At 32.8% G+C, this 25,493-nt stretch overlaps 2 protein-coding genes across 4 annotated transcripts; one reads left to right on the top strand and one right to left on the bottom strand.

The window, feature by feature from the left end:
* Positions 1 to 4,109: 4,109 nt before the first annotated feature.
* On the top strand, positions 4,110 to 7,769 carry LOC105120408 (transport inhibitor response 1-like protein). The gene is made up of 3 exons (XM_011018582.1): positions 4,110 to 5,164; positions 5,660 to 6,161; positions 6,247 to 7,769. Exons 1-3 carry the CDS (start codon positions 4,518 to 4,520, stop codon positions 7,003 to 7,005), a joined length of 1,908 nt encoding a protein of 635 aa, XP_011016884.1. The 5' UTR covers positions 4,110 to 4,517; the 3' UTR covers positions 7,006 to 7,769.
* Positions 7,770 to 18,004: 10,235 nt separating this feature from the next.
* On the bottom strand, positions 18,005 to 25,202 carry LOC105120407 (pyridoxin (pyrodoxamine) 5'-phosphate oxidase). 3 transcript variants are annotated; one of them, XR_841328.1, is made up of 15 exons: positions 24,986 to 25,202; positions 24,682 to 24,879; positions 24,550 to 24,588; positions 24,301 to 24,468; positions 24,107 to 24,212; positions 22,811 to 22,977; positions 22,431 to 22,673; positions 22,159 to 22,247; positions 20,663 to 20,713; positions 20,471 to 20,561; positions 19,319 to 19,423; positions 19,165 to 19,235; positions 18,826 to 18,921; positions 18,350 to 18,466; positions 18,005 to 18,159 (listed from the first exon to the last, which is right to left on the bottom strand). XR_841328.1 is itself a non-coding variant. In XM_011018581.1 (14 exons), the coding sequence occupies exons 1-14, from the start codon at positions 25,124 to 25,126 to the stop codon at positions 18,400 to 18,402; spliced, it is 1,632 nt and encodes a 543-aa protein (XP_011016883.1). In that variant the 5' UTR covers positions 25,127 to 25,202; the 3' UTR covers positions 18,107 to 18,399. The 3 variants fall into 3 exon arrangements, 1 of the variants encoding a protein (XP_011016883.1); XR_841327.1 differs by having other exon boundaries at positions 18,107 to 18,248; XM_011018581.1 differs by having other exon boundaries at positions 18,107 to 18,466.
* Positions 25,203 to 25,493: the final 291 nt, after the last annotated feature.

Raw genomic sequence — 25,493 nt, 5'->3', positions numbered from 1 at the left:
TAGTTATTGTTGTTATTGCTATTATTGTTGTTTATAATTTGTACAATTAATCTCCCTGTGGTTCGACCCCGGTCTTGCCGGGTTATTTATTACTTCGACACTCCTGCACTTGGGAGAAGACATCAATCTTTTAGTCGTGTCACTTAACATTTTCTTTATTATACTTAGTTAATTTATATCATATTTATATTGTTATCTAATTTATTTATGTTTTTTTAATTATATTTAGTTAAGTTTTTTTTGCAAGATGAAAAGATTACACTAATGATGTAGGAATAAATTTAGTATAAATTCGACGTAGACTTTAATGTTTAAATTTAAATTTTTTTGCTATTAACATGTGTTATAATTGTTATTTTGATCAATGTTAATACTATTCTTGTTAAGCAGCAAGTCTTAATTCGTGGTGTATGGTCCTTAAGAAATACTTAATTATTTCATAACCTACGATATGAAAAACTGACACCTATGCTAGGATCTTGATTTATTATTGACATGGATTAATATTATAATACTTTATAACATTTACAAGCATTGACTCAAATTTATTATTTTTTATTTGATGATAATTGCTTGAGATTACTTTAGCTTTCACTGCAATGAATAAATTTCCAATACATTCTTAAAAATATATATATAAAAAAAATAATAACTTATTTCATTCAATTATTATGTTGTAATGAATACCCTTAATACTTGACTTATGTGTAGGAAAATAATATAAATTAGTATTGAAAGCATTTTTAATGAACATATAATTTATAATTTTAAGTCATGTGTTGATTTTTTTAATATCATGTATCATCGTTTTTTAAAGAAACCATTACATTTTTAGTTACTTATAAGAATATCTTCTCATTTCTAACAACTTATATGTGTCATTTCTAAATATTTTACGAGATACTCAAACAAGTATATAATTAGCAATAAAAATTACTTTCTTTATAAGTTTTGAGATGTTCTTAAACTTGCTAGTTTAACATTCATCATTTTTTTTTACATATAATATATCATTTTATCAAGGTGAAATGAGTAGTGATTTGATGAATAATACCATTTTGAAAATAAAATTCACTAAAAGATACTTTGTATTGCTTTTTATTATCTTTATTTTTTTGTTAAATTATTTTCTATTTATATTCCCATGATATTTAAATATATCAATGGCTTCGTTTTACTTCATAGAAAATTCTTATAATAATGCCATGCATAATTTTCTATATTAAAAAAGGTAATGTTTTTTCTACTTATAGTTTGTATAAATTTTAAATTGACAATATCAAAGTGAATTAAATATAAAGGATCACTACTTCTTTCAATTTTTTGAGAAGAAGTATCTGTGAATTTTAATTATGCAAAAACTCCACGCTTGTGATTTTTTCTTAAAAACCATAATTAGCAATAATTTAAGATTAATTATTTTTTGTACATAATCATAATTCATATATCTTCACTTGTCATACTATATATCATAAGACTCAAACAAGTAAGAGGAAAAGACACTTTTATTATTATTAATCTCATTTTTTTATTATAATGGTTATTATATTCATTTTAAAAAAGTAATTACACAAATACTTATTTACCAATAAATATATAATTTTCAGTGAGTATAAATTTATCATTTTCAAAAATTATTTTTAAACCATACTTTTTTCAACAATGAACCGCACTCTAAATCAAGCCCAATCTATCTTTTTCAATAAAATAAAGATTCAAAACCATCATCATTAAACTCATGCTGTAAAATAAAAGTGAACATAAAAAATAACAAATTCCTTTTCTAAAATATGGTTCAATCGCTAACTCTTTTTTCCAAGTTATTTTCCAGTGAATTTTTCTTATCTTTTCAACATATAATTTGAAAAATAAACAATATTGAAATTTAACATCAAAATAAAAATTATAGCAAATTTAAGAATGATTATATATTTTTACACTAGATATTTATTTTTTAGTTTTGTATTTTTATAATAATTTAAAACCTATTTTCATGTAATCAAATTATAAAAGAATTTAAATGAAAAAAAGTTTAAAAATAGAAAGAAAAAAAGTATACAGTGTAAAATACTATTTTCAAATGGGTTATTCCCTAAACTATTTAAGTGTATAGTTAAAGTTAATTATCGTAGCTGATGTCGTTTCTTCACTGGCCAAGACCGTTTCACGAGAATACACTGTACAAGCATGTGATGTAAATATTATTTTTGATTTTTGATGTAAATATGACTATAATAAAAATCCACCAAAATCTGGTGTTTTGAAGGCATTGTTTAGGAAGGTTTTGCAAACTGTATTTTACGAAAATTTTAATTTTTTTATGTTTTAGATTATTTTAATGTGCTGATTTTAAAAATAATTTTTAAAAATAAAAAATATTACTGTAATATAATTTTTTTTTAAAAATAACTGAAATTACACTCTAAACAAAATAATTTCTCATACTCTTGCCCGCTGACTCCCCTAAAAAAAGTTATTATTTAATATTATAATAATAAATATTTTTTAAAATATATTAAAATAATATTTTTATTTTTTAAAACTTATTTTTAATGTTAATATATTAAAAAATTTAAAAATAAAAAAAGTATTTTGAAATAAAAAAATAAAATTTTAACAAACACGGAGTAGCATGTTCTACGTACCAAAATTAGCACCCCCCAGAAAAATCCCAAAATGAAAACTTTAACAGGCTCGTGTAAGAGTGAGATTTGCACAAGCATACAGATATAAGGGTTAGTTAAGAGAGAAATTCGCATCAGAGAGAGGGGGGGGGGGGATTTTTAAAGATTAGATGCTTGTTTGTCTATACGTATTTTTTAATAGTTATTTTAGTTTTAATTATTTTTTTAATGTTACTAAATATTTTTTTATATACTAATATAAAAAAGCTAATATAATATATTTTTAAATAAAAATATCTTAGAAAACAACAACAACAGGCAAGAACGACAAATGATGCTAACCTCAGCAACACCCAAGGAAAGAGGACGAGTTTAGCTGCATCCACGCTCTCTTTTCTTTTCTTTTCTTTTAGGCTGCTGTAGCAGGTAGCAAACGATTACAATACCAGAGCGTGATTTCACGTGAATAGTTTCCGCGTGGACGGGACATCAATCTGACAGTGCCACATCGGTTGTGTCAGCCTTTGTTCAAAGTAGCTCGTCCTGAAGCTTCAGTAACTAACTACTGGGTACTTCTTTTGATTGGGCTGTGCCCTATACTCTCCTTCAGTAACGCGTAGAGTTGAAGCTATTGCCTAGAAGTACAATGGATCTTTACAGAAATATCCTTCTATTCTTGTTCATTTGAAAAGAAAGTGTCATATTTCTGTTATTTACTACTCCCACCCGTTGACTAGACAGACCCTTTTTTTTCGTGAAAACCGCTCCCGATATTTCCCTAATCATCGATTCACGCTTTCTTCATTTTCATAAATATTCACTTTAGCCAGTCTATATTCCGTCCACCCTTGAATATAATAATAATTCATAAGGTCAAAACACAAATATTACACATTCTATGATCTCTATATTTTTCATATTCATTTTCCATTACGGATCAGTGGATATGACTAAACCTCGGCCATCAAATATATATATATATATTATTGTTTAAGACATGAATTCTACTCTTTTTTTTTATCAAAAAGCAAAATTTGAATAGACAAGAAGATAACCTCGCGTCATAGTTAAGAAGGAATATAGGAATATAGTTATGATTATTTTTAAAATAATTTTTATTAAATAATTAAATAATAATAAATAATTTAAAAATATAAAAAATAAAATATTAATAAATATTTATTTGAACCCCACCTCCAAAGAGGAGTTATATATCACCAACACTAACACCGTAAAAATACAAATTCAAGAAAATAAAGAGCCATCCGCAAAGAAATAAAAGGTTATTTCACAAAACCAAAAAAACACTTTGTAAATGCTCCGTCTCAACAAAACCAAAAAGAAAAAGAAAAACGAAGAAATGAGTGAGCAGAGAAGGATGAGTAATTAAAAGACAAAAAAAAGAAAAGAAAAGAAAAGAAAAGAAAAGAAAAGAAAAGAAAAGAAAAGAAAAGAAAAGAAAAGAAAAGAAAAGAAAAGAAAAGAAAAGAAAAGAAAAGGAGCTTTTGCTAAAAGGAGGGGAAGGGGAGAAAGAGAAGAAAACCCCCAAATAATGGAGGAGAAACGTGGAGAGCCATTGGATATTGCAGATGAAAGAGAGAGAGTAAGAAGGCAGCATGGAGAATCCCAATGCTACTCAGTCTAGTAGACACCACAGCCTCCTACTCTTCACACCCTTCTTGTCACCAATTATACTCTAAATAATCAAATTCCTTCACTTCCTTCGCATCCTCTCCGCAATCTCTCTTCACTCATCTCTCTCTCTCTCTGCCCATAATCCCAGACTCAACTTCTCTCGTGTGATAAAAAAGAATCACTCAAAACTTTCCCCATTCGAAAACCTCAAGAAAGAAAGAAAAAAAAATCATACTGTTTTTTTCCTCTGAAATTTATATGATCACCAACAAAAAGCCTAGATCATCAGATACTGACTCTAATTATATGAGAGACGATCGAACTGACATGTCAGAAGACGACGACCGATCTCCGCCGTCGGATTCAATCGCCAACGATTCTTGCCCAACACGGACCTGCACTCCTGGGTCCGGGTCGGGCTCGTCTTCCATCCCTGAATACTCAGCTCCATACCCGGACCAAGTCCTCGAAAACGTCTTAGAAAACGTTCTCTGGTTCTTAACCTCACGTAAGGACCGAAACGCTGCGTCATTGGTTTGTAGGTTATGGTACCGGGTCGAGGCTATGACCCGATCCGATTTGTTTATCGGAAACTGCTACGCGGTGTCTCCAGAACGCGCTACGTCGCGGTTTACTCGAATCCGTTCGGTGACGCTAAAAGGAAAGCCAAGGTTCGCTGATTTTAACCTGATGCCGGCTAATTGGGGAGCCCACTTCGCGCCTTGGGTCTCTGCTATGGCAAAGGCTTACCCTTGGTTAGAGAAGATTCATTTGAAGAGGATGTCAGTGACGGATGATGATCTGGCTTTGCTTGCGGAGTCATTTTCGGGGTTCAAAGAGCTCGTGCTTGTTTGCTGTGATGGGTTTGGTACTAGTGGACTGGCTGTTGTGGCTAGTAAGTGCAGGTACGTTGTTTTTTCCCCTTCATAGATCTGATTGCATTGTCAGTTAATCTTTCTAGGTATTTGGTTTGTTTGATTAGCGGTTGGTTGTTAAAGTTTGAAACTTTGTTTTGATTCATGTTTATAGAATGAATAATTAGATCTTTGTGGAGCTAGAAGCTGTTTCAAGATTTGGTCTCTTGCTAGGTTGGCATTTGTTTGTCTGTTTAATTAAATGGATTTTTATAGCAATATCTGCATCTAAGCAATGCTGAGATATTAGGGAATTAATTTAGTGATTATGGATATAGCTTTTTGATCTATAAAATTTTGGAACTTTTGCTGGCTGTGATATTGTTGGTGATTTTTATTTTATCTTTTCTGTTTGTTGGTCTAAATGATGCTTTTTTGGGCAGTGGGGATATAAAAGAGTGGAACTGAAATTATTGAAATTTCTGATAAGAAAGTTGTTGTCTGGTGGACTTATAGTATGTTGTGTACTGCTCTGTTTGTGTACAGGCAACTCAAAGTGCTTGATCTGATTGAATCAGAAGTATCGGATGATGAAGTGGATTGGATTTTGTGTTTTCCAGATACTGAAACATGTCTTGAATCCCTGATTTTAGATTGTGTAGAATGTCCCATTGATTTTGATGCACTAGAGAGGCTGGTGGCTAGGTCCCCATCACTTAAGAAACTTAGGCTAAACAGATTCGTTTCAATTGGGCAACTATACCGTCTAATGGTTCGAGCTCCGCAGCTCACACATCTTGGGACAGGCTCATTTAGCCAATCAGAGGATGTGGCTCAAGGTGAACAGGAACTAGATTATGTCTCTGCATTTGCTGCTTGCAAATCACTAGTTTGCCTATCTGGATTCAGGGAAATCATTCCAGATTATTTGCCTGCAATATACCCAGTCTGCGCCAATCTCACTTCACTGAACTTTAGTTATGCTAATATCAGCGCAGAACAGCTCAAACCAATTATAAGCAATTGCCACAAGCTTCAGACTTTCTGGGTATGTGTTTTGTTGGGTCCCTTGTTTAAACAGAAACTGCCATGAAATGTGTGTTCTGAGAATTCTTTTGGTTTTCATTGCCCAGGTTCTTGATTCAATATGCGATGAAGGACTTCAGGCTGTGGCTACAACTTGCAAGGAACTACGTGAGCTTCGGGTTTTCCCTTTTGAAGCCAGGGAGGACATCGAGGGCCCCGTTTCTGAAGTGGGCCTCCAAGCAATTTCAGAGGGTTGCAGGAAGCTCCAATCTATTTTGTATTTTTGCCCGCGGATGACAAATGCTGCTGTTATAGCTATGTCAAAGAACTGCCCAGACCTTGTGGCCTTCCGTCTCTGCATAATGGGACTCCACCAGCCTGATCATGTCACTGGAGAACCTATGGATGAAGGGTTTGGAGCCATTGTCATGAATTGCAGGAAGCTCACTCGACTTGCAGTATCTGGTTTATTGACTGATAGAGCTTTTGCTTACATTGGAAAATATGGGAAGATTGTAAGGACCCTATCAGTTGCTTTTGCTGGCGATAGTGACATGGGGTTGAAGTATGTGCTTGAGGGTTGTCCCAAATTACAGAAGCTTGAGATTAGAGACAGTCCATTTGGGGATGCAGCTCTACTATCTGGTCTGCACCACTATTACAATATGAGATTCCTTTGGATGTCCGCTTGCAAGTTGTCTCATCAGGGCTGCCAACAGGTTGCTCAAGCATTGCCTCACCTGGTGGTGGAAGTGATTAAGCATGAAGATAATGTGGACATGGATGAGTATGTTGATACATTGTACATGTATCGGTCTCTTGCAGGGAGAAGACATGATGTGCCACAATTTGTTTCCATCTTGTAAGGCATTTGTACTAGAAGAAGTTGCATCAGCTGTTCTGATGGTGGCTGTGGGCATTTGTTTGCTCGAAATTAGATTTGATGGGTACCTTTTTCATAGCCCGTAAGAAAGTCATGGTGATCCTTGCTAGAGAAAGTTGAGTTCAGTCCTTGGGCGGTGTTGTTGCAAATGGCATTCAAGCCAGAAGCCTGATATTTTCAAGAGGACAGACATCTCTTTGTGGGGGGTGGGGGTTTGGATGCATCTGCTTCAAGGTACTGGACCACCATTGGATCTTGTTGTATTGGTATGCTTCTATATTTTATTTCTTTTTTGCTTTTCATATTCATTTGATCATAAATGAGAAGGCTCCCAGAGGAAAGGGATGGGTGTTGAGGTGCGTAAAGTATTCAATGGAAAGAATCGTTTTATCCTCTTTGTATGAAGAAATCAAGATGGGTTGGAGATTTGGAAAAATTAAGGATCTTTTCTTCCGCTTTGAGTGCCACCAGTGAAGGAGAATCAGAAAAAGCAAAACCAATGAGCAAGCAATCGCAGTTGAAAGAAGTTAGTATCTTAATTTGATTCAAATGGTAGCTTAGTCGTAAGGTGTAGCTGGTGAGAACTAAATGCCCAGACTTGATTCGTCTCTCTCTCTCTCTCTCAACGTTTGTTTTTTTCAGATGTGTTGTTGTAGCACTTGACTGTTGATTTATTATTTTTATTGGTAGCCTATGTGAGATGGGTAATAAATGCCAAATATGCAGCATGTGCATGGACCATACACATACACATCTTTAGTGGGAATGTGTCAATACCCTCCCTCCCTCCCTCTCTCCCTCTCTCTCACTCACTTCCCTGAATGTGGAATAATCAATTGACAGGGAGGCCCCTATTAATTATATATGGAAAGTGTTGTACAAGTACATGTTGCAGCCCCCCCTGCCCACCGTGTGGGGTTGCATTGGGTGGGAATCCCAATCCTCAAGGTTGTGGACGGGTCTGATCATTTCTCATCTCTCATGTTCCTCCTTGAGGCTTGTTGTAACTTGAGTTGCAAATGCGAGCTAGGTTGTCCACAAGAGAATCCGGTGGTTTGGGCTATTAGCGATTGAGAATTACTTCAGGTCTCTTTGGTGTCCTGTGACTTGTATCACGGCGGCGCTTCTCTCTATGGCTGGAGGTGGGACCAATAATCTGATGATTTGTCACAGCCAAGTACTCTCCTCACTCTCATTATCAGGAGAGAAATCCATCTACCCGCCAACTTTGTTGGTGTTCTCTCAGGCAAGATGGTAAAAGCAAGCTTAATTATCATCGAAGTGGAATCTGACTGCATTTGAAAAAGTAATGGGAAGCATGGCATAGCGCATAGCAAGGCCAGGTCTATCTATTCCAGTTGACTCAGCCGTTGTTTGTTTTTCTTCATCTTCCACCACGCTAAAAAACAAGTGACAGCCAAACCATGTATGTGCATAAATCACAGTAAAAAGAGAACCATTTGAGTTAGACCTAGGGTCAAGGATAAGAAGATGTACGTGTTCGAGGGTTCGACAAAAACATAAAAAGCATGTCGAGTTTTTTGGTACTTGCCCCTTGGCTTATCCATTTTGCTTTTCTCGGATCTCATGGTGGGATTGAACAATCCCACGGATGACCAGAGCCAAACAATGGTGGCCTCTGCTTTTTGATTTTATCCTTGCTTACACAGTCTTGCCTTTATTTCTTCTTTTTGAGCACTGCTTCCTTGTCCCCATGTAGAAAGGAAGAGATCTGACGATGACCACACACAAGGACTACTAGGATTGGCATCACTCAATTTCTTAGCCCTGGATATGTGGTAGTGTCATCTCTTGATTAAACCGTCTTACCTAATGAACATATCCTATCTATCTATCTATCTATCATTTGATAGAGAGGCTTTCATTTAATTGAATGGTCATGATATTAACCCAACCCATTTAGGGTTTTGCCCACGCCGTGCACTGTTTGCTAAGCAGATGCATCGTCATGATATGCTGCCATGACAGAGTTGAGGCTTCGCTGCCCTGATTGGTGGATGCCCATCTCAAGATGTGCCCCACACAGATCAATCAATATTGTGGGCCACGTGTACGGTATGGGAGGTGGGATACCTTAATAACTTTACACATTAAAAGACAATAAGAAGCTATAATCATGCATTTAATAATGATATCATTGTTGTTAAGAAATAATGGAGAGTCAGAAAGAGGGGCTAACGTACATAATAGCAACAAACTACAACAAAACTAAATAAATATTGGCATCTGGCAGGTGATAAGTGATCCGGTGGGTGGTGTGGGCGTGGAAAAAGTCGGTGAAGCCAAAAAAGAGTTTGGTTTTTCATTATTTTTGCCTGTTAAGCACATTCATAGCTGAGCTAAGCACGAGGTCAACCACTAAAGTATGTGCTCCCTTGTGCTGCTCCACTTAATTTAAATCTCTTCTCATCTCCATTGTTTAATTTGTACAAGCACGCATAAACTACTGGTACTGGCAGTATTATATCTTTTCTTACATGCATTGCACCTTTTTCCGAGCACTATTTCCAGGATCGATCTTGCTTTTCCCAGTGAACCCCATCATACATGTTTTTATTATTTGCAAATCTGATGCTCATATTTTTAGCATGCAGATTGATCGGTGCTGATAAAGTGAAGCTGCACTACTGATGTGACAAGAAATTTACTAGGATTCATTTTGATTTAAACAAATATTGAATGCTTCGCGATTCTTTCTTTCCCTTTGTTTTTGGATTCAGTGTAGAGAGGAGAAAGGAAAGATTTGGCTCCAACTCGAGACCCCAACAAGTATAAAATACTCCCAAACAATTGGGTTTCCTGCCACTCAACTAGTCGATGACTGCAGGTATATAATTATAGCATAGAATACTAGCTGATGCCTTGAGCATTGAACATGACGCTGATGGTAATTAATAGGATTCTTGCGTTCATGTATTTCTCTATTCAGCCTGAGGAACGTTGACGTTGTCCCAATATTCATAACAATGGCGCACCATAGCAACCCCATGGTCATGTATAACTGGAATGAATCATGCAAGGAGTGATTGGGCTACTATTTCTTAAGGAAATGATTGCACAACGTTCCGTTGCCGACATGTCCTTGTGGATGACCAGTAAATGGATTTGGTGTGAAGTGATTTGTAATCCAGCTGGAGGAGAGAACATAGTTTAGCTTCGCATAAAATGGAACATAATTACCTTGCAGGCCTCTGGTGTATGAGCTTTCTCCAAGAGATGGCAATGATATCGCAGCCACCCGTAGTAGAAAAGAAAATTATATATGACTAATACTTTAGAAAAATGGGGGCATACCAAATTATCAATCATATGCAAACAAAAGCACATTTTGACACGAACCTAATTCCTTTGACTTGGCTTGAATTTGAATTTGGGAGGAAGAACATCCAAGCAACGCAGCATCCTGGGATTTAATCCTCTACTTATTCTGCATGGATAATATTGTCTAGCTATTAGTGTCGAAATGTCAAATAAAACTTCTCTATATTGTAATTATCAAGGTTAAATACATTCAATAAGATTAAGATTAAGATACAACACCTCAAATGTCAAAGCCTCAAGATAAGAGTTGTTGAGTGTTGATATTAAAAGCAAAATGTTCTTATTTGTTGGATAAACGAAGAAGATGTTGTTTTCTTTCTCTTCCGCAGGCAAAAAATTAAAATATATATTTTTTATTTTTTAAAATTTATGTTGACTATCGAAATTCAAATATCTTAAGTCATTTTATTTTTATATCAAATTTAGTTATTATTTTTTTTTTGTTTTTAATATGTTTTTATTGCTTTTTTTTTTCGATTTTGACCCTCAACATTTGGTTTTATTTAATTGTTATATTAAATTTAATCTTGATTATTTTTATTGCTATTTTTTTTATTCTTTTCATAATTGATTTGTTTCTAGTTTCATCCCTCATCATTTTGTTTTATTTTATTTTTATATCAAATTTAATTTTTATTTTTTTCATTGTTATTTGTTTGATTGAGAATTTTACTTTGTGATTTTTTGAGTTTGCCTTCTATGGGGTTAGTTTTAACCTCAAGACCTAAGTTATGAATTTTAAAAATTATCACGAGTTAACTTTAGTTTTTTTTTATTTTTTAATTTTAAAAATTATCACGAGTTAACTTTAATTTTTTTTTTAAAAAAATTTATTTCATCATTCAATATTAGGTTAGTTATGGATTATGCTTCATAATTATTTTTTACTTTATTTTATATTAATTTTTTTTTATTTTTATGTCCTAGATTGTGGGTTTGGTGAGTTTATTTTAGTTAAATTTGATCTTTTTTATTTTTTTCTTATATTATATGTATATTTTTTAATTTTACTCTTTAACACTATATTGTTTTAAACTTGAGTCTTGTAATTTTATTCCATTTACTTTCTACAGAGTTATCTTAGTTTCACAATCAAGTTGTGGATTTTATAGGCTAATTTGGATGAACTCGAGTCAATTTATTTATTTTATTTTATTTTCAATTTCATACTTCAACATTTCATTTACTAAAAATAGAGATTTGAGTTATTTTAATTTTTATAAGGTTATTATATTTTCATTTATTTTTTTTCTTTGTCATCAAATAAGACTTTTTAAGAATCGAACTTATTACTATTAGCAAGCATTTATTTTTTAAGTTGATTATTGTTAATTTTTTTGCTAATTCAATTTATTTTTTTAATCATATTATTAAATTAAGCTAACTTATTAAATCTAGTCGAGTCAATGATCTAAATCTCTGATTTTTCTTGCTTATTTAAAAATATCGGCGCCACCAGAATATCTTAGTTCAAAAATTAATTGTTTTATGTATTGTCTTCAAAATAAAATAATCATTCATCAAAACCAATGATAGATTTATGCATGCTTTATCCAACAAAGGAAATTATTGTGATAAAAATAAAAAAAGGGTTTCATAAAAATTAAAAAATTATAAAAATAGCTATATCTCTTCTTAAAATTATTCTACCCAAGAAAGAGATTAATGTGTATTACAATAATAATTCATAGTGATTTCCTTTTTTTTCTTCTTATTTTCTAGTATTTTATGTTATTTTTTATTTGATCCTTTGATATTGCAATAATATGGATTTAGGCTTAATGAGTTATTTTGTCTATTTATAAATGGAACCTTCAGATATCAAGAAAATATTTCATTACTTAATTTTACAAATTAAAATATAATTTTATTAGTTTATATTAATTAAAGCTTTAGGGACCAGGTTGCATGATCAGGGCAAATATTTTTTTTCCTTTATTTGTTGTTGTTTTTAATTGATCCTTTTATGAACTTGTTTTTTGAGAATTGACTTTGGCCTTATTTGTTTCATGAAAAGTGGTTTCTTTCCAATCTTTCTTGTGTTTATTTATCATTAGAAAAGTTGATCAACGAAAAATATTTTTTAGTTAAAGAAAAATCTGACTTGATTTCTACAAAAGTGTTTTCTTTTTATTTTGAGCGGAAAACACTTTACAGAAGTTGTAAAAAATTTAGAAATATCATATTATTTATTGATTATATCAAATTTAATCTTCAAACTTTTGATCGCTATATATTTTATTGAGAATCTTTTTTTTTTCAATTTCATCCCTTAGAACTTGATTTAATTTAATTTTTATATTAACTTTACTTCTTATTTTTATGATTATTATTTGCTTTTCTCTTATTATTTTTTTAATTAAAATTTTTTATCTATCAAATTTGGTCATCATTCCTTTGATTGTTACTTCTTTTATTATGAAATTATAATTATAATTATTTTAATTTCATCATCTTTTAATTTTGTTATTTGTTAGATTTGATCTTTATTTATTTTATTTATTTAATTTGGGTCAATTTATGAAATTAGATTTTTTTTTCAATTTCATTCTTATTTAAAATTTTAATTTGTAAGATTTTTTTTATTATTTTAATAAAATAAAAAAAATATTAATAAGTTATTTTTCAATTTATTTTTTATGATATAACCAAACACTGAAAAGTATTTTTCAACTTATTTTTTATGACACTAACAAACATTGAAAAATAGTTCAGTTTTTAAGAATTCACTTTCCAAGAAAATTACTTTCTATCAAACAAATAGGGCCTTAATAACTTATTTTGGCTACCTAGATATAAGGGTCTCGCTTTGTCAAGAAAAAATTGTAATGCTTGGTTGTCTAAATTTGTCAAAATATATTTAAATTCCATTGATTTAGAAAAACAAAGGCTTCATGATGATGCTGAACCAAACATAGGTAATTGTAGTTAACTTGTTGACTCATGCAGTGCACATGGCAAAAAGTGAGTGAGGTTGTAGATTTTTGGCTACACGTGTTGCCTCTTCTAATGGCCAAATCTAATTTTCTGCAGTGCATATAGATGCAATGTTGTGTTCTTCCATGTGAGTCGGTCATAGAGCCCGAATCATAATAGTTTGTCATGAGAGGCTATTTTTTTTTGTCTCTCTTTAAAATTTGCACTACACTATAAAAATTTCAAATTATCCTTTTATTTTTATTGTTATTTCATATTGCTAAATTTTCATGTTGAGTCCATTTATGAAATTTAAAAGTTTTTTTTAATTTCACTTTTCAATCAGAAAATTATAGATTATCCTCTTATTGTATTCTTCAACTTTGATCCTTATTCTTTTAATTACTTCTTCTTTAATATTTCGAATCCTTTTGTCTTTCAATCTATGCTGCCCTTTCAATTTTTTTTTTTAATTTGGTCCTTATTCTTTCAATTGCTTTCTTCGATCATTTTGTATTTTTTTTTAATTTCATCCTTTTATACATGATTGACTGTAAAATCTGGTGCTATTTTTTTCTTGATGGGGTGATCTCAATTTTATAACCATAGTTACAAGTTTGAAAACTCAACCCAGTTAACATAAAAAAAAAATGTTAGGGTTTTTTTATACTAATTTTATTTTTCAATCTCATTCTTCCATGCTATTGTTTTTTTAAAAAAATTAGACTTTGTGATTTCCTTTTAATTTGGATATCCCAATCTCATCACTTGAACTGTAGGTTTGGTGAGTTTATCCAAGTTGACTCTAGTTTTTTGGTCATTTATTTTTAAATTTTAATATTTTTTTTGTTTTATCTTTCAACATTTATTTGTTTTAAATTCGAGTTTCATAATTTTCTTGATTTGTCTTTTATTAAGTTATCTTATTAGCATGATTCGGGTCGCAAGGTTTGGTGGATTTCGCCGGTTTGTTGGTATTTTTATTTTTCTTTTTATTAATTGATTTTTTTCCCTTAATTTCATCATTTTACATTAAATTTGTTTAGAATTGGATTTTATTATTTTATTATTTGTTTTATATTAGTTTATTATAGTCTCATAATCCAAATTATAAATTTGACATACTCACTTACATTAGTTCAAGTTTTTTTTTTTCAATTTTGTTTATCCATATTGGATTAGATAGGATCCAAGCTTCATAGTTTTTTTTTACAAGCTTTTCTTTATTCAGATAAAAATATTTTTTTTATTATCATTACATGTTTTTTTAATAACTAATTAAATAATACTAATTCATCGGACTATCTAATTCAGATCATGAATTTTGTTTTTTTTTCAAAAACATGCTTGCATTCGCTTGGAAATTTTATTTAAAAAAGAAAAAACAAATTTGAATGGAGCGCGGCATAACTTGAGCCACAATATCTAGTAATTGCATAAATCCACTTGTAAAACTTTTTAGGTCTCCTCAGATAACTTAAGGGCTGTAACTTGTAAGAACATCGAGAGGACACCGTCCCACAACCCCATATTTTATATCTAGTGCAGTCCTCACTGACCAACCAATTACGTGTCCACATCAATGACACAGTAGAAAATGGACTTTCCCTGTTATTGTGGTCCCTCTCCATCTATGCAAAGAATCTCCCCACCGCCTTCTTCTTTTTCTTTTTTTCTTTTTTAGCTCTATACCTGTACTAGTTAAGAATTAACATTTAAAAGACTTATTAAATTTATATGAATATATTAATGATGTGTTTTTAAAATCGGTTGAGAAAGAATTTTATTCTTAATTAACGTAAAAAGATGCATTTTATTATTAAATAAATAAAAACCTTTAGCGTAAAGTGTCATGGTTCGAAGGTGCAGAATCTGGACTCCCCCTCAGGCGTGGTCCCTCCCCTTCCTACCATAATTTATCATAATCACCACAATGGTGGAGCTGACTTATAATTTGTTTGTATGTTGATTTTTTATTTATTTAATTATATTATTAAAAATGATTATCATAATTAATTTTTCAATTAAACAAAAATATAAGTTTTAGATAAAGAAAAATGATTTTTAATTTAAATATCAGAAAATATTTTTCATAAAGAAACCAAAATCTAAAGTGGAACATTATATATATATATATATTTGAGACACAAACTACCATGTAAATCTCCATGAATTTCTCTTTCGGGACCTAAGGTAGGAAGTGGGAGTGTCCATGGCGTGTGTGTGTGTCCATGGTGGTATAGCAGCTCAACAATTTGTACCAATTCTCAACAATGATTCAAGCAATTGAATGCATCTTCCTCGATGTGATCCTTACCCTCCAAACAGTAATCATCTCTTGCAAAGTTTAGGGCGAATAGAAAGGAACATGAATCTCGACTTTGCTTTCTAGGATTTTATCCCCCAGATTTTTGCTAAAGAATCTTCCGAATTTCAAGTGTGGTAATAGAGGAGTTAGTGAAAATGATTTTTTTTTAAAAAAAAAGAAAAGTGGCCTTTTTTATTCTCTCCCAAAGGACGGTTGAAAAATGACCCGGGGAGATAATGGGAATATAAAGCAAATACATCCCCGGCGATCGAAGTTTTTTCTATTAAAACATGCTCTATCCAGGGCATTACAACTTGTTGATCTGGACGTGGCCACTTATTATTTAACGTCGGGTCAACCTTCGTTAGTGGTTGCTGATGGGCTCTTCAATAGCTGGTGTTTCTCTTGGAGTCGATGGTCTTCAAGAGATTTCCTTAATGATCTCTTTAACTGTTGACAACTCATCATGTATGTGATCGAACAGCACTACCCACTTGTGGTGGCTCCGAGTTCATTTAATGGATCATAGGCCAGTAGACCTTACTTTCAGAGACACTGATTTTTGAAAAAGAGAGAGAGGAGACTCCTTTAATCATTCTCTTTACAACTCTAAAAATCCCCCCACCGCTCGATCTTGGATCTTTGGGAGGGTGGGGTTGAGGTGTAACGACAACAGAAGAAACAGTGCCTTTGAATTTCACCCTGACAAGTAACACCTGAGATCCATGATTTTCCACTCACCGCACACTTCTCGGTCTGACCCATTTGAAAAGAAAGTGGTGTGTGGTGTGGTCACCTTGCATCGAAATGGTCTTTCATAAAGTAGTGCGTCAGAATTCAGCTTCAGTTCGGTCAAAAGAACCTTGAAAAGAAACTCTAGATATTTTATATTCGAGGTGGAGCCCCGTTTTGGTCAGGATATAGCCAATATTACAGCATCAGCAAAACATGGATGGTGAAACCCTCCAATGAAGCTGTAGCTTCATTTTTGCTTGAAAAGAAGCCAGATTTTCCTTCCGTTCCAAGGCCTAGCATCCGATATCATGGCCGGATGAAAAATTGTTTCGGAGTCATTCACACTAGTGGTTGGTTTCGATCGATAGTTACCAATTATTTTGGAGTCATCGTTTCGATCGATAGTTACCAATTATTTTGGCTATTCACAAAGGGAAGATTTATAGATCCACTAAACAAAGTGACTTCCCATCACAACTCACTGTATCTTTCGATGTCCATCCATGATTTTGTAGAGTTTGCTCGAGCACAGGTAGATAAACCAGTACATTGCATAGGCTATGTTGCGAGTTGTGTATATATAAAAAAACTAAACAAAAGAATTATTTGGGATTCTTTTTTATATTATTTTTAAATTTCATATTATAGATCAAATCTAAAAACTCATGACGCCATTTATTATTTAGGTCAGATTTTAAATTAAATTATATTAAAATTAATTTGGTATGGCCATACAAACCTGCCAAATCAAAATGACAACTTGAATAATTACTAAAAAAATAAAATATATAACAATTAAAAAATTAAAAATTAAATTTAATACAGTCAACAATAATAAAATATTTTTAATTTTTTCATAATTTCTAGAAAATATTTCCAGCTCAAATTTAAAAAAAAATACTTTTATAAAAATTAAACTAAATTTTTTTTATTAATTTTTTTTTTGTTAACCATCTTTTGTAATAGAAAAATAAACACAAGAAAATTTAAAAAATAATTTCCTAGAAATCAAAGTCTTAATTATGTTTCTACTACAAATACAGACTATATCTTATATTACATTAATCTCCAATCAAGTTTTATAAACTAACAAAAACCTTTAAAACTCAGAAAACATGAAAATAAGAACTACCAACTCCTGAAACAACTCAGAAAAGGATACAACGACAAAATAACAACTGAAAAAATAGGCATCATTGTAATCCACAAGATGGCATGGTTGAAAGACCCCAGCCCTTAATGTACTTTTAATTGTAAGGTGATCCTTACGAGTTGTGACAAACAAATGGAAAATTACGCACGACTCTACTAGGTGCGATAGGAAATATTTATTTTTACAGTTGAGCTTTATATATATATATATATAAAATATAAAATTATTTTTTTTAGATAATTTTTAATGGTTTTAATATGTTAATGTTTAAAAAAATTATTTTAATATATTTTTAATTAAAAAGGAGGCAATCTACTCCAACAAATACATACATGGTGCCCAACGAAATTGAAGTACCAGTGATCTAATGCAAAAGTTTGAGGAATTAACAGATTACAGGCTAGTTAAGTTTCAAAATAATAGTTTGAGTCATGTTTTTGCTATCGTATGAAACATATAACAAGTTATACTTGTAACAAAATTCTTTTCTTTTCTTTTTTTCATTTTTTCAATTTCAACATTCCATTATATATTAAATAACAGCAACAGCCTACCTCTGCCGCCCACAACTTTTGGAGTATAGCGTGTCTCTTCTCGTCCATAACTTGCTTTCCAATTAAAATGCACAAATTTAAACCCAACCTCGACCCATGCCTTTCACTTCAATTATTTCGCCAATAGATCTGCGATCCAAGATCAAAATTTACGGTACAAGGTTCCTCGCTGAATAAGAATTTATGTTCCTGGGTATACTAACAAGACTTTTGGAAGTCTAGCAACACAATCAAATAAACAGAAAAGACAGAGAACATAATTATACTATTTGCTACTTGTACCAAAATAACTAAACACGGGCAACAGATAACAAAGTACCATGACATCATGAATGACAAGCTTCACAATGAGGAAGCTGGAAGTACTAGTCAGGGAGCTAACCGCACAATCTTCCAAACTAGCTTTCTGTCAATTTCTTGAGGAATATACTGCAACCTGTAAAAGAGCATGCATATATTAACCATGCAGTTAACTACCATAAGACCATTTGATATCCAAAACTCTCTATAATTATGAATACTTTTATACTTTCCAAACCCATTTTTCTCAATACTTCACATATATATATATCTCATAGTATGCAAAATAGAGTACCTTCCTGTGAGAATTATATTTTTTTTCCTGGAGAAGCCACATTCCTAACTAACATTTTTGTAAAATTGTGATGCAGTCAAGCATTCAGCAAAACACAATAGACAACAAAATATGATATGGGGGATTGCTAAAAAACCTGCTCCATTCAATGTTTGCATGCAAATATAAATATGCAGCACGAGAAATGAGATGAAACTAACCTGTCATGTAAACGAGACTGCTGTCCTTGCCAAAACTCGAAAAGTTGTGGTTTAAGCCTGTACCCTCCCCAGTGTTTAGGTTTTGGAATCAAACTTCTGCACTTAGACAACAGGCAAAAAAACACTACATTTTATTGATACTTGCTCTTAAACAACCATACCCACTTAAACAAGAAATTGCTAACCACCAATCTTAAAATCCAGAGTAATCATTTTCTTTCAAAAAAAGGTAGCAGAAATAGTCTTGTGTGTAATAATAAACTGAGTTATATTACAGAATCGTAAAAGCTAGTTATTTGAAGCCACTCAAAGAGGAGAACGAAGAGAAGTGCAACTTACCCATCAGAATATTTTTCCTCTAATTCTTTGTATGTTTGGTGCAGAATATGCCGTCCAGGGATTATAGTACTCTGAAAGGAGAAAGAAGATGATAAACAAAGCTCACACCAATATTTTGATGTGTTGGATACACTCTGAAAAGAATAAAAGAAACCTGCTTGCTAGCTATTGCTCCAATTTGACTCCCTCGAGGACGGCTATGAAAGTACTGTTCTGATTCCTCATCAGGAACTTTCTGCACAGATCCTTCCACTCGTACCTAAAAATCACAGTTATCATGCGTTTAAGCAACAGACCCAACATGAAAACAGAAAACATTTTCTGCATAATTCTTAGCATGTTTCATGTTTATATAACTGTATATGGACTTTAGAACCAGGCCTAAAGTGGAGTGGAAGGATAGCCTAAATATCATGCAATATAGGATAATGGTTAGCATAATTCATTGTTAACTGATGGTCATACTTAGGCAACAAGCATGATTGATGGAATGCTAACATCATGCTTAACATAATTCATTGTTAATTGATGGTCATACTTAGGCAACAAGCATCATCGATGGATTGCTAACATCATACTCTTGACAATGGCAAAATATGGCTTTTCCTCTCCTACCTAATTCCCACAACTAACAATGCAGCATTGTTATTTGGGACAACCAGTTATGTCCCTATATACAATGACAACAGACCTACTGCTATAGATACTCAGCATGTTTGATAAAACTAATTAAACTGCGTGTGAGCAAATTGTGATGCCATTTTGCAGCTGCTAAATATTTACCGCAAAAGGAGCACCAGATTCAACATGGAAATTTTGAGGTAAGTCCACAAATTATTTGAGATTTAATCATCTGAGCTAACTTTAACTAGAAAAGAAAAGCTACCCCGTGGACAAATGGAATAACAGAAAAGTATGTGAAACTACAGGGTCATATTTTTTTTCAAATCTTCCAAACAGATGTGACAGAAAAAAACATGCAGAAAGACTACAGCACAGATCTATCAGCAGGCAACTAAAACACAACCCAACAATAACGGTCACCGGAAAGCACATGAAACTGAAAACCAGTGTCTTTTTTAGTTTCAGTAATCCTTAAGAAATTACACTTTTTGTCCAATCTCACATGTAAAATAGCCATCAAAGTTGTCTACTAGGTCAGTATATAATATAAGCTCACATACAGCATACAACAATGAATATGATATAAATAAAATTCCTCCCACCATCCTTCTGTTGGGTGAATCCTCAAAAAACCCCTTCCCCCAAGAGAGAGAGAGAGAGAGAGAGGTGATGCTTGGAATACCTGCCGATTAAGACCATCCCAGTAGAAGAGGAGTGATGCTTGGGGATTTTCAGATAATTCATGCGCCTTTTGACTTTCATAATTGGTGTACCTGAAAAGGGTAAAATTTTCAGCAATTTTTAAAACCACGAGCAGTCATGAAACCACTTCTAATCTCACTATTGCCACCAATAATAGCAGAAGAACACTTACCAAACAAACCCATCCTTGTCAACTCCTTTCAACAACACAATTCTTGATGAGCTGTTGCAAAAAGTCAAGTGACAAGTGATGACTGTTAGATAAACAAATACCATACATGAATAAGGAGTCATCATATAGTCATTCCAGCATCTTTACAGACATCTGACAATGTTGAAAGAACATTTGATGTGCAGATCTTCCACATAATCATTAATATGATTGAAAAATGACAATCAATTCTACAAAACAGCCAGCTATGCATTTTATAAACAGAAAAAACGTAGAACAAGATTTGAGCAGCAAATCCTTTCATTTTCAATTCATGAGAGAACTGAGTTAGTTTTAACTGAGTAGCAAAATTTAAGAGTAAGAGATGCTTTAGACTTTTTGATAATACCAAACAGAGACAACACTCTTCAAGAAATGGAGAGTAACTCATCTACAACTTCTGTTAGGATTGTAAAATCACACATGACAGCTGAAAATTCAATCTGAGCCCACTCGTTAATTTATTCTTTGTATAAGCCTCGAGTCTTGGTAGATTGTTCTACTTAAAGCTTAGTAGTCTAGAATTTGTAGAATTAAGATACCTAACAAATCTCATGTAATGGTATCAATCAGGAAGGAGGCTAGTTTTACAAACGTGTCAAGTTGTTAAGCCATCTATATGAGATTATGTGATGCAATCCTGACCCAAGGAGTGATGTCATGAAAACATTGGGTCCTATGCCCAAGGAGATCTGAAAATGATGATTGTAGCATTAATTTCTTTAATTGCACCGAGGAATGTATGGAAGAATTATTTATCTTTTTCATCCATACAAGCCCAATAAATCTTACCTTTGTGATCCAAATCCATCTTATAATCAAATTTTTTTTATTAAAAAAAGACTTTCTAAAAGTACCATAAACAGCACCTGCACCAGCCCTAAGAACTGGATTTCCTTGTCTAGTTCCAACTCACATTTGTCCTTTTTACAAACTCCAAAGGAGCCAAACCACTCCACATAGTTTTGTGCCTTTGAATTGCCTGTAAACCACCTAAAAGAGTTCCATGTACTTGTGCCTACAACAAATCTGCGGATTTATTTTGAAAGTCTTATATGTTACGCGGCAATTCAGTCATTACTTGGAACTCCCATCAAAAATGTTGCACAAGCTTCAAAGTTTCCATAAATTACAAGGGTGGATAAGTATCCTTCTGGGTCCATAAGCTCCCTCTTCAAATTCAGATTGAAGAACCCAATTAAGAAAGCATACATGGTCTAACATTCTTTACAGTTTACTGTGTCATGAATTTAGTACTTCAGAAATTAGTAATACAAGAGTATTCTGAATTTAGATGTAGAAGTGAAACCATATCACTGTAAATCAGATCACATGAACCACTAAACAAAGAAGCAAACAATGCATCCAATCATTACCCTCAAAAGTAGCATGCATGTTAACTTGGATTGTAATTTAACAAACTATCAACAATGAATAGCAAACGAAGAGCAACATACGGTTTTCCATCCTTTCCAACAGTTGACAGGGCCATAGCATTTGGTTCCCTCAACCCAGCAGTCAATGCTTCGTCAAACCATTTACGAAACTGCAAGATAGAAAATGGCAGACTTAGAATACAGCAGAATAATTTTCCATTGATTGTGAAAGACCAAGAGCAGAGATTGGGAGAGGGAAAAACTCTGAAAGCTATGTGTTAACAGTTATGCTGTCAACTCAAGCATCTAAGGGAAAGAATACTTAAGTAAATGGCCAACAATAGTGTTCATACCTGATCAATGGGGTCAGCTGCCACCTGCTCCTCAAGCAATTCTGGAGAAATATAGTTTTGTCTGAGAGCTGATATATCAATTTGTAGAGGCTTTCCAATCCTGACACACATGGAAGTTCCTGGATAAGGTGGAAGATGCAGCTTAAATTTGTCCGCAATAGATGGTGGGACAAATCTACCCCCTAGAAAGTGGTGTGGACCAGTAAATTTCTTTGCGCACAATTTTGGAGCAGTCAAAGAAACCTAGATAATACTAAAGTAGTATCAATAAGATGGTTTGAATATAATTAAATTGGATTATGTTTTGGAAAATTATCTGCAATCTTTCAAATTATTGAAGTGGTAATAGTATGATACAAATGTCTCCACTAAAAACATACCAACATATCAGGCTTAACTCCCTCACCGCTAACATCACCCTCTTCAACATGCCATCCAGATGGAATATCCACAGACACAATTACAGTGGATTTTTGGTGATTTTGAGCAAAATTACACAATTGCACCAGCTTCTGGATTAGGTCATCAAAAGGTGGTCTTGGGGAACCTGAAAAATATTTGAAAATGTTGAAAGTCAGATTATAAACACGATTAAATTCATGTCAGAAGTAAGAATTTATGTTGAAAGTCAGATTATAAACATGATTAAATTCATGTCAGAAGTAAGAATTTTGATGTATGATAGATAAAGAAGTTATCCAGGCAAATTATAGAATCAAATAAATAAAACAATTGAGGTTTCTAAGCTCTGATAAGTTGATTTTGCATGGGGATGGAACTACATATTGCACTGGAGGACCATGGCACCCCTGATTTTTTAAATTTCCTAATTTGACCCTTAGGTTGTGTTTGGTATGGGGTGAAAAATTTAAAGGAGAAATGTTGACTGGCTGGGATTTAAAGGTGAAGTGTTAAAGAGTGTAAAAAAGGTTAAAGGATGAAGTCTTAAGGACGCCTGGTGGGATGTAGAAAAATTATGGATAATAATGAGTCCCCATAAAGATAAGATCAAATTTTAAATTAAATAGAATAGTAAAAGATTAAATACTTAAAATTTTGGTCTAAGATAGAAGGAGATGAAAAAAAGAATATAATAGTGTTGAATTATATATGTAGAAAAGAGAAGGAGGGGGGGGCTGCAAAAAACCTGACATGCCCCCTCAAAATTTATTTACCCCTCTCCACACAAGTTTAACATTTAACCCCTTTTTTGAGTTAAATTTTAACCTCCATTAAAAATTTTCCTCCCTGCAAGGGTAATTTTTATCCCCTTTACCCTCCTAGCAAACATGTACTTCGTGATGTTTCATATGAGGAGTGCATTTGATGGTACACCAAAACTAGCATATTTTCTCTTTGATCCTTGTTTAATTTTATTAATTTCATGTTCATCATTCACATTTTTATGCCAGCCCTCAATTTATATTTTCTACTTCCTCACTCTAAGCTGCTCAATTAAATAGAATATCAAAGGAAAAATAAACCAAACTGTAGCAACTTGAAAAGAACTATATTTCAGTATTGCTACAGCATTTTGCAAATCGAGCATTAGCATAAAATCTTAATACACTTCACATAAAGAATGCATAACAATAATCTCAAGTTGTTGAGACACTTATATGTATACACAGTCATAGAAAAATCAAGAGATAGTTTGCACTAAGACAAGTAATTACCATGGAATGAGAACCCGAACATTGCATCTACTAGAATGTCAAAATCTTCAGACAAATCCACAGGCAAATCCTCCACTGAAAGGAAAGGGACTGACAGTGATTCCAACTACCAAAAAAAGCAACATCGTAATGGGTCTCCAATGTTATACTATAATTTAAATACAGTTCAATTCAAGACCAGATGAATACTTTACCTGAGTAACAAGACCATTATAAAGAGGTTTTTGAGTCCGTTTTGGATAACAAACGGAAGGTTTGTATCCAAAATGATGCAAGTGACGAGCTGCCACTAAACCATCACCGCCATTATTCCCTGGACCGCAGATTGCAAGAACACGACTGTATTCGCTAGGTTTATACACCTTTGATTCACAATACTAGAGGTTAATAACAATTTTATTTATAAACTCGATTTCATAGAAATAATAAAAATTTGGCAATACCTCGGCTATTGAAGTAGCAACACTCAATCCAGCCAATTCCTAAAAGAAGAACAAGCAGCAAAATGAAAAATTGAGTCTGTTAATAATAATAATAACAATGATAAAAAAATCGAGATAAAGATTGAGAGTGACCATCAACTGATCGACGCTGAAGCCGAGCGGGCCCATGAGAATCTCATCGACTTCAGCAGCTTCTCGCTGAGTTAGGTATGATATGGACTCTGAATTTTGCATTCTTGCGGTGGTGCTGGATTCGCTGAATTTTGAACTAAATGAACGAATTGTACGAGCTGCACAGACTGTGGGACACCAGATTGAACCTAGAAAATCCTAATAAACAAACAACAAACAAAAAAAAAGGAGTGTGATTACAGGCTGTGTTGGTTAGTTATGTAGAGATGTGCCGGTTTGAGAGAGAGAGCGAGCGCTAAGTTACCGAGGGAGTTTTAGAGAGAGAGCGACAGGATTTGTAAATGGAAAAGGAGTGGTTATGGTGAGAGAGCGTGGGAGGAAGTAATTGAGATAGAAATAAGCATGTCATTGCTCTACTGCTACTCTTTCGAATCACCATCGTCATTGTTATTGCCCGCTGCCCACATGATTCTTCTAGAATTCCCTGATGGAATCGATCCTTTGCTTCGATCGTTAGCACGCTAGCGGTGGTTTTGGTTATTTTTTAAATATATTTTATTTAAAAATATATTTAAATAACATTTTTTTATTTTTAAAAATGAGTTTTGATATTAATATATTTAAAATTTTAAAAATACTAGATTAATATTAATTTAAAATAAAAAAATTAAAAGTATTAATATTAATTTAAAATAAAAAATTAAAATATTTTGAAAACATAAAAATAAATCTAAATTAACGAAAAACCAGCGTTGCAGGTATTTTTTTTTTCTAGTGTTGTGGATAGAATTAAAAGTTCATTTCTATTGTAA

This window comes from Populus euphratica, unplaced genomic scaffold (assembly GCF_000495115.2).
Source record: "Populus euphratica unplaced genomic scaffold, PopEup_1.0 scaffold6.1, whole genome shotgun sequence".
NCBI classification, from domain to species: Eukaryota; Viridiplantae; Streptophyta; class Magnoliopsida; order Malpighiales; family Salicaceae; genus Populus; species Populus euphratica.
The sequence above is the reverse complement of the archived record's forward strand: the minus strand, read 5'-3'. Positions and strand labels throughout refer to the sequence as shown.